The sequence below is a fragment of the Eulemur rufifrons genome, chromosome 29, assembly GCF_041146395.1.
Source record: "Eulemur rufifrons isolate Redbay chromosome 29, OSU_ERuf_1, whole genome shotgun sequence".
NCBI classification, from domain to species: domain Eukaryota; kingdom Metazoa; phylum Chordata; class Mammalia; order Primates; family Lemuridae; genus Eulemur; species Eulemur rufifrons.
In genome coordinates this window covers 38,145,800-38,155,898 of record NC_091011.1, presented here as the reverse complement: position 1 = coordinate 38,155,898, position 10,099 = coordinate 38,145,800, and the positions used below count along the sequence as shown (strand labels likewise).

Here is a 10,099-nt window from a genome sequence, read left to right as displayed (position 1 = left end):
TATGGTATTTTGTTGTAGCAGCCCAAATGGACTAAGACAGATGATAATTAAGTTTTGAACAAGGCGATTATGAAGGCAATCAAAGTATTTTATCCCAAAATATACTTCTTTTATGTATTTTGAGATGGCTGTTCAGAGAGCCAGCAAACAGAAGTAGCCCTGCAAAGCTGCCTTTTGTAGCGGAGATTTGCATTTGTAGAGAATCTGCATCCATGCTGTAGATCTTCCCTTGTTTGGCTCTGGGAAAAATTAACTGAGAATCTGGTATCTTTAAAGGTCAGAAAGAAATACCTACCATCTATTCTCTTTGAGGGTTGCTACCTGGGAGGTTTCATTTACATGACAAGACGACCTTTGCTGGCGAGGCCTCCTCTTCTCCCTCTCCTCTGTAACCTGTCTTGCCACTATAGCCTGATTTACCACCATAAACTGTTTTGAGCCATGCTCTGAGCCCCCATTCTTTCTGTAACATCAAGATGGTATATAAACTTCTGCACTCCATTGAGGGGTTGGGGTAATCACTCTGTGGTTCTGCCCCCACCCCTGTATGCATGTTAATAAAATGTGTCTTTTCTCCAGTTAAACTGCTTTTTGTGAGTTGATTTTTCATTGAAACTTAAGAGGCTGAAAGGACAAGTTTTCCCTTAACCCCTACAGGTATTTTTTTTTTTTTTTTTTTTTTTTTGAGACAGAGTCTCACTCTGTTGCCCAGGCTAGAGTGAGTGCCGTGGCGTCAGCCTAGCTCACAGCAACCTCAAACTCCTGAGCTCAAGCGATCCTCCTGTCTCAGCCTCCCGAGTAGCTGGGACTACAGGCATGCACCACCATGCCCGGCTAATTTTTTTTATATATATTTTTAGCTGTCCATATAATTTCTTTCTATTTTTAGTAGAGGTGGGGTCTCGCTCTTGCTCAGGCTGGTCTCGAACTCCTGAGCTCAAACGATCCGCCCACCTCGGCCTCCCAGAGTGCTAGGATTACAGGCGTGAGCCACCGCGCCCGGCCAACCCCTACAGGTATTATGCCCAAGAATTCAAGAGGCAGTTGGAAATGGAGCCTAGCTCAATAAAATTTTCTGACTATAGGGTTATGAAGCATAAATAAATTCCATGAGTATGAATGATATTGATAGAATTCTTCAGAAACACAAAATGTATCTAATTTTCTCCTATCATTTAGGGCTCAGGAAAATATCCTTTTTCTAGAATATCCTTTCTTTTCATGGGAAATTAGAAATCTTTTCTTTTGGATTTGCTTGAACATCTCATAATTTTGTATCTCCATGTTTTGCATACTCTCGCTTCTACCTGCAATTCTGTTCTCCCACCCCTTGTCTGGTAATGAGTACTCTTAATATCTGGCTCAAAAATGTTATTTCTGTTAAGCTACTCTGAATTTGCCAAAGTCTGTACAAGCATAGGACTTGATAGCTTTTTTTTTTTTTTTTTTTTTGGTGAGACAGAGTCTCACTCTGTTGCCCCACGGTAGAGTACAGTGGTGTCATCATAGCTCACTGCAACATCAAACTCCTGGGCTCAAGTGATCCTCCTGCCTCCACATCTGGAGTAGCTACAAATACAGCAGGTGCTACCATGCCTGCCTAATTTTTTTATTTTTGGTAGAGACAGGATCTCGCTCTTGCTCAGGCTGGTCTTTAACTGAGGACTTCAAGCAATCAATCCTCCTGCCTGGGCCTCCCAGAGTGCTAGAATTACAGGATAATAACTTTTACTTTACTATTCAGAAGCCCTATTGAATATCAAAGGAATTGTGTGCTGTGTCTATGTGTCTATCACCTCCACTGGGCTAGTTCCTTCAGCCAGAGATCATGCCTTCTGCTTACCCAGACCTTCAACGTGGAAAATTCTAATAAATACACATTAAACAAATGAAGTGAGGTATCCTCAAAAAAAATATATAAACATGTGTCCATATATATGTGGAGTGGCAAAGGCCAGAAAGGACACATTAATTTCAGTATGTGCATGTTTAACTTATATGTATCATAAAAAATCAGATTATGGAAGAGAGAAAGAATGCTGCAGGCACCAGATTTGATCTGAGTCCTGGTATTTAATTCAAAAAGGGAAACAAGAGAAATTACTCATTTGTATTAATAGTTATTTGAAAGGAGAAACCCATTTCTTATGACTGGTATTCCTCTAAATGTCTAAACATTAATTACCTGGAATATTTATTTAAAATGTAAATCACCATCCATTCTTTTGATGATTCTGATTTGGGAGGTCTGGAATAGGAACCAGGCATCTATAGATTTACAAGCACTACCAAGTGATTCTCATTATTAGCCAAGTTTGAAAATTATAACCAAAGGCAGAGGTTCACAGAACCCCTCGTGTCTCAGTAATTTTTTTCATGGTGCCATTATGCCAAAATAAATACTCAAAAGTTTCATTTATTAAGTAGATAGAGCCAAACAACTTAACAGCTATAGTTGTTAACATGGTCCAACAGATGTCACTGTGTTTTCCTCAAAAAGTTATATTCCACAGAGCCCCTAGGAATTCCCTGAGGCACCCCAGGGCACTGCAGCACACAGTTTATGAGCTACAGCCTAAAGGGAACCTTTTCCTGTCTTGCATTGTATATAAATAAAATATCTGAATGGGCCCTCTATAGAAAGACTGTGCAACCAAGTGGATGTGTTCCGTAAATTTCATCACTTTTTATATCATTTGTTGCTGTTTTCATATAGTTTTATTTATAGAACAGGCTACCATTTTTCTATACAGCCAGAGAACAAATATTTTAAGCTCTGTAGGGCACAGATAGTCTCTGTTGCAAATTTTCTTATCCATTCTCTTGCAGTCCTTTAAACACATAAAAACCATTCTCAGCCAGGCATGGTGGCTCATGCCTGTAATGCTAGCACTCTGAGAGGCTGAGGTGGGAGGATCCCTTGAAGTCAGGAGTTTGAGGTTGGGGTGAACTGTGATGAGGCCTCTGCACTCTACCCTGGGCAACTGAGTGAGACTCTGTCTCAAAAAAAAAAAAAAAAAAAAAATCTTATCTCCTGAATTTGACCCACAGGCTGTAGTTTGCCAACCACTACTGTAGTTAAAAAACCTAGGGTGTAACATTAAAGTGCAACTCAGTGATTCTTCAAGATTGAAAGAGCTCAATGTTTTGTTTTGTTTTTCCCTTTTTGCTCCAGGGAAGACTGTAGAAACGCATCATTGCAAAGAATACTGGAAGGGCCTACTTGATTTCAAAGTTATCGTAAATAGAGGGCTACCATGGAATTTTCTTATTTTAAATTATTGATTTAAAGAGAATTTCCAAGTTATTCCAGTTTAGTAAAGAATCCCTGTTAAATTTCCAAGAAAAGGAGATTAGTTATTGCACTAAGCTCTTTATCACTTACTTGCTGATTACTGGAAATGGCTAATAAGATTCCACAATTATAACTAAGGCAATTCTTAGTTTATACCATTGGGTTTTAGGGTCTGAAATGTTGGTTCTCGGCGCACTCATGGCTGAAGACTAACCAGACACACCAAAATAAGGCAAGCATGAAAATTAGGTTTATTGAGGAGAGAAAGAAGATTATAGGGCAAGAGCAAGATATAGGATTACAGAGCGAGACACACATGCCACAGATAATGACTAGACCCCTGTCGCAGCAAAGTGTTGCAGCAAAGTGTCACAACAAAGGAAGAGCAAAGGAAGGGCTTGGTTATAGTCTGGGTCTTGTTTTATAGCGTCAGGATTAGGACCTCCCTCACCATGGAACCACTTTGATCCGACAGTTGGGAATTATATGACCTGAGTCTTACCATGCATACTGATATCCCATGAGCCTTTCTGAAAGCTGGTTGTTCTAGGTCACTTTCCAGACTCTGTCGTACATGTGTTGCTTGGCCCATGGGCTGCATTCTTTTGCGGTTGGCACTCTACGTTCTTTTTGGCAGATTCGTAAGGTATTCCATCCTTCCCTAGGTATGCCAGTCGCTCAGGACAGGATTAAGGTGGGGTGGCACTCGGATGGGACCCACTTTTATCCCTAGGAGACCTAGAATCCCTCAACATCTACCTAACAATATTAGATTTAATAAATAACTTAATAAGCCATTTGAGATTTCTAGCTCTTACCCAAAATTTGTTTTGCTGTCTTGAAACTATGCGTTATGTTTAGTCCTTAGGTTTTGTCAGCTATTTTAAACATCCAGTACAACAAGTCCCTGTGTTCCTGTACTAGTCATAATGGACATAAATATCACTGGCAATAGTGATCTTGAGAAAAATCAGAATATTTCTTGAGGAAATTCCAATGCATATTTAAAAAGAAAAAAAGTACATTTTTTAAAAAGCGCACCATATAGATTCTTCCAAGTTACAATCTCTTACAGCCTCCACCAAAAAGATGTTTGTTCACTGATGCTTTCCCAGAACTATAAGTCAGTACTCTTCTTCTCTGTTGTCATAAGCACCCTTGAATTATCACTGATCACATTTTATAAATTTATTCATGTGACAATCTGGTTACATTCTTTTCTCCTATAAAGACTCCAATATTCCACAAGAACAGAGATGGTGTTTTGCTCACTCACCATTTTATCACCAAGCACACAGAACTGTGCCTACTGCCTATTAGGTGTTCAATAAATATTTGCAAATTTATGGATCAGGACAAAATTACACTTAGTCCGAATCATCCAATGGAAAGCATTAGGCATGTAGTGACTAGCAGCCTTAGATTATCAGTTCCAGGACCACCACTAATTTTCCCTGGATCATTAGAAACATCCACTTAATCTTGCAGAGTGTATTTCTTCATATGTGAAAATACTGGGATAGTTCTACCCGTCGCCAGCTCCCTGAGATGTTGCTAGAATCACGTGGGAGACACAGTTCATTTGCTTTACAAAAGGAACGTGCGTTACCAGTCCAGCCGGCCCAGCTGCTCAGAGCAACTTCAGAGGTGCCTCCACGTCACCTCGTTATATAAAGGGGAAAGGGGACAGCCCGTCCAGTGTCCTCTGGAATCCCTGACCTTGCGTAACGTGGCCACTGCCCCGAGGAAGTCCTACGGTGTCCTGAGGAAAGGCGGTACAGGGCGGTGCCTGCCCGAAGCTAGCCGGGAGCGGCAGAAAGCGCTCCCGAGAGCAACCGCTTCCCGGCGGAGGCCGGAAACCCCACCCGACCTAGCAAGCAGCCAGCGCCCGACGGGTTCGAACGTGACCCTGTTTTGGCGTTGCTAGGAGACCCGGCTCCTGCGCGCCCCCCACTGGCCGGCGCCCGGGCGACGCGCGGGAAGGGGGCGGGGCCGCGGCAGGCGCGGGGAGCTGCCGGGCGAACACCGTTAGGGCAGCTTGGCTTACGGCGCCCGCCCCGCGCCCCTGGGAGCGGCGTCTCGTCCCCTTTCGCCGCCCAGGCCTCGCTGGTGCCCACGGACAGGTATCAGCGCGCCTCCCAAGCGGCTGAGGGAGGCGTTGAGTCCGGACGAGGGAAGGACGGTTTGTCAGGTGAGCCGCAATCGGGTTGGAGGCTGGGGTGGCCACGCCCTGCCGAGGGAGAAGAGCTGGCGGAGTGCGGAGGGGCGAGGTGACGGGATTCTGTTGCGGGGAGGCTGGGCCTGCCCCGGCGGGGCACGCAGGTTGGATCTTTCCCGCCTGAGGGGCCGGCGCGCCCACCGTAGGCACCCGCCAGCCAGTGGACAAAGGGTTAATACGCTAGCGGTGACTGCGGGCCCCGGATGTGGGAGTCGCGGCTCCGCGCCTGTCGGCCGCGCTGCAGGTGCTCCGAAGCGGGCGGAGCCGGTGGCGACCTGACCGTCCGAGGCTCTCCTTACCCTGTAGGGGCCGCTCGGCTCCTTCGGAGAGTGCCTTGTTTTCTAACTTAAGGGCAACAGGTGGTGCCGGTGGACCGAGGGAGAGCACTGCTCCGGCGCGCTGGGAGCGGCAGTTACCCTCACCAATTAGGGCACGGGGGCGGGAATTGCCTGTCTGCCCTCAGGCGGGTGACCAATGGAATTTCGGATCATGGGTGGGCCGTGAGGGGTGGGCGTGGTCGGAGGCTGAGGCTGAGTCCAAGGTTTCTAGTGCCCCGACTGCCAGAGCTGCTTGGAGAGCCGAACTGAGCAGATGTGGGGGTGATTCTCCCTGCGTAGAAACGCCTGCCAATGCTTTCTCTTTGGGACCCAGACTCCAATTCGGGAGGTGAGACGTTTTTATTTTGGGGGTTGGGTGCTAACAGTGATCTTGAGTAAGCTGTTGAGCATGTGGAATTAGGTCTCCAAGATAGGATTATATATTATTAGTTCTCTGCCAAAAGAAGGCACTTCTGTGGTTAAGCCGATTTAGACCAGATACTGGGTGACTAGGTTGTATCCGGAATGAGGTCTTTAAGGTTTGGGGACTCTGGGGAGTAAAGCACATATTACCGCAATTTAAGTATGTTTCATATGTTATCTGGTTTGTTTACTAAAGCAAGTTTTAAATTCCTCGTATTGCTTATTTTAGCAAAATTAGAGGAAACCCGTTTTAATGTATTTCATGGGATTAATTTATTCATTCTCTCCTCCTTCCTTAAGTCTTATAGCTGGATCACCCAGGAAGAGAAGTTCTAAAGCAGTAAGAAGAAAGCATTTCAATTTGGGACACTTATTTGCAGCTGGAAATGGGGAATGGACTATCAGAACAGACTTCTATCCTGTCCAGCCTACCTTCATTTCAGTCCTTCCACATTGTTATTCTGGGTTTGGACTGTGCTGGAAAGACAACTGTCTTATACAGGCTGCAGTTCAATGAATTTGTAAATACTGTACCTACCAAAGGATTTAACACTGAGAAAATTAAGGTAACCTTGGGAAATTCTAAAACAGTCACTTTTCACTTCTGGGATGTAGGTGGTCAGGAGAAATTAAGGCCACTGTGGAAGTCATATACCAGATGCACAGATGGCATCGTGTTTGTTGTGGACTCTGTTGATGTTGAAAGGATGGAAGAAGCCAAAACTGAACTTCATAAAATAACTAGGATATCAGAAAATCAAGGAGTCCCTGTACTTATAGTTGCTAACAAACAAGACTTGAGGAACTCATTGTCTCTCTCAGAAATTGAGAAATTGTTAGCAATGGGTGAACTGAGTTCATCAACTCCTTGGCATTTGCAGCCTACCTGTGCAATCATAGGAGATGGACTAAAGGAAGGACTTGAGAAACTACATGATATGATAATTAAAAGAAGAAAAATGTTGCGGCAACAGAAGAAGAAAAGATGAACATCGATGCCTTTTATTTCTGTGTGGAGTAGGTTTTCTCTGGTTTGATTTTGACAAATGGAAGAGTGTCTATAGCCTGGTTTGCCTGTCTGCCCTCCTGGATGCTTTTAAGGCTTTGTTTTCTTGAACAGTCAAATGCTCAACTCCGTTGCCTTGTGGAAGATGAGTAAATGCAGTGCTTCTTAAAGTGGTCTCTTCTCCCTACCCCACAAATCTTTTGGTACTACCATTTTGGGAAGCCAAGCAAGGATAGTAAATTGACCAGAACACAGTTGTGGAAATTTGACCTGAAGTTAGTGAAATAAAACTTTGAAGATTGTCTGCCTAATGTTTTGTGCTTATATCTTTTTTGGGGAAGCCTTTGCAATGAATTCTCATACGAGGCTTTGTATGTTATGATAAAATGCTAATGAATGGAAATGTTAAGGTAGATTAATATATATGCAGTTATATTGATCATATTGGTCCAACCAGCCCTTTTTTAATGTAAGGGACAAGGAGGAAGTATTTGCTTTTTTAAGTTTTGGCCAAATGATTTTTGACATTTTCTGGAATCAAATAATTTAATGCTGTATCTTGATTCTAGATGATGTTTAATTAAGTTGGCCTAACTTTAATAAAAATAAGATAATTTGGTTTATATTCAAGTGCATGGATTAGTTTTCCTGACAAAGCATGTTTTGGTGTGTAGTCTTACTTTTTAGAAATAGCTATGCATTTTTCTACACAGGTTTAAAACAACTTTTGGGGGGGGATATAGGGCAATTATAGAAATAGTTTGTTGTCAGAAGCACTTTCACTTGAAGAACCTAAAATAATTTACTTGACTCTTATGTAGTAAATATGGACGTGTAGACTAATAAATGCATATGCTTGGATACATATATGGATTTATGAAGAAAGCAATTGATGAATTCAGTCAAGAGGATGTAATTATGAGCTCTAAAATATTCCAGTTAAAAGATATTTGTTCTATTAATATTTGCTGGCTGAAAATAGATCTGGTTTTTCATATATTTTTGTAGTGTGTTGGGAGGAGCAAAAGCTTTATAAACAACACTTGATGTGCTGTGAAGTGAAAATATAAAAGATATCCTATATGTGTTCTGAGCTTTAATTTTTTGTTTACAAACTGAATAGTGTTACACAACTGTCCAGTTCTGATTGTAGAAAGGAAGAAATGGTACAGTACTGCAGATAAGAATTACAGTTATAGAAAATGAAGGGGAAAGTGGCAAAGCTGTTTTATGAAAATTCACTGGTGCTGTTTTACATTGAAATTGTAAAAACTCTAAATTATAAGGAGGAAAAAACTTTATTTAATTCTTAACCTACAGGTAGAGACTTCTAGTGATCATATATTATCAAATCAACATATTTTCTATGTGTAAAGCCAACAGTTATGGGTTCTGAAAATCACCAAAAGAGATGCACTTTGCTAGCAGAGTTTGTTTTGGTTGTTATTATTTTTTTAGTGGCACAACTGAGTTTTTGGAATCTTGATTCTTGTTACAAACAAAATGAAGTAGCTTCCTGTGGAGGTTTCATATGTTAAATGTACCTGCACTAGTGATGGTCACTTAGAATGTTTATATTTATAGAAATGTGGATAATAACTACCAATAAACTACTTGAGGCCCTAGGACAACATTGACTTTGAGTTTTACTGTATTTCCATTGTGGCTGAAGCTTTTAATTAGATGTGTAAAAACAACTTTGACCAGCTGGGCTATTTAGTCCTAGTAGTTTGAATCTGCTCAGGTGTGATAGGCATTGAAGGCTATTTTCTGGGAGGAATTTTTTTTAAATCATACTTTACTGATACTGAAATAATATCTGCTCAAAACATGACTAGATCCATGATTGGTTAATAAAGCTTGCTAAAAAAGTCTGCGTATTAATTTAGATTTTCAATCAGCCTGTACTTTCTGTTTTAGTTGCTATATAAAATAGTGCTATTTTAACTATCTGTTAAAAGTTCAAGTGTGATCCTTATTTTGTAGCCTAAGAATTTGGTAAGCAAATCCATATTATCTAAGTTTTTCATATTTAGTGTACAACAAAAAAAGAAAATGATGTGAACACTGTACAAGCTTTTATTTATACAAGACATTTTCAAGTACAAAACTCATCATAAGATTTTTCAGTTTTCTAAGCTCCCTACCACTTATTCAAGCTATGGATACCTTAGGATAATAAGGGGTCTCAAATTCTGCAGAGTTTAGACAGAGCTTTTATATCTAGTTTTTTTATTAAGGTATACCTTTTCTACAGTGTATTTTTAAAATTTCTTACATTTGAAGTTTATTGGGTTTAATACAAAATATTAATCAAGGACTGGACAACTTTGAATTCAAATTACTATCAAAGAACAAAGTTAAAACAAAACCTTTTGATTCTTAAAGAGACTTTAAATGTCCAGAGTTCTTCTAAAATGGATTCTAAATTGTGATAAATTGTGCACTTAAGCCAGCAGAGATTCACTAAGAGTTAATTATAGAAAAATGAATTAAATACTTATTAGAAGACAAAAAATGAAGTTATTAGTATAAATATATGTATATATGGGGAGAGTTCTTTCTTTGTAGATGAATGATGGTTTATGAACAGAGGGAAAGGCATAGACTTAGAATGTTTTTGTTTGTACAAGGCAGTTGGCACTGAAAGTGTCATCATGAATTATTCATGATGACCTTGAAGGAAATCTTTGGTAGAGTATTTCAGGGTTCTATTTAAAAGAACAATTTCATCAGTAATGTAACCATAATGATTTCGTTAGGGATAATAACAAAGATGCAAACAAAAAAATGTTTCTTCAAACTTTAGGTGATGTAAAACTCAGCATTCAGCTAAGACA

General features: G+C 40.8%; 1 protein-coding gene across 2 annotated transcripts; it reads left to right on the top strand.

Annotated features, from left to right (window-relative positions):
- The first annotated feature begins 5,259 nt into the window (after positions 1-5,259).
- Positions 5,260-9,373, top strand: ARL4A (ARF like GTPase 4A). Of its 2 annotated transcripts, none has more exons than XM_069461964.1 (2): positions 5,260-5,486; positions 6,554-9,373. In XM_069461964.1, exon 2 carries the CDS (start codon positions 6,640-6,642, stop codon positions 7,240-7,242), a length of 603 nt encoding a protein of 200 aa, XP_069318065.1. In that variant the 5' UTR covers positions 5,260-5,486; positions 6,554-6,639; the 3' UTR covers positions 7,243-9,373. The 2 variants fall into 2 exon arrangements, with proteins under 2 accessions (XP_069318065.1, XP_069318067.1); XM_069461966.1 differs by lacking the exon at positions 5,260-5,486 and adding an exon at positions 6,076-6,179.
- Positions 9,374-10,099: the final 726 nt, after the last annotated feature.

What these genes read in the sequence shown, in the direction of transcription:
- ARL4A (XM_069461964.1), top strand. Translation starts at nt 6,640, where the DNA reads ATGGGGAATGGACTATCAGAACAGACTTCTATCCTGTCCAGCCTACCT.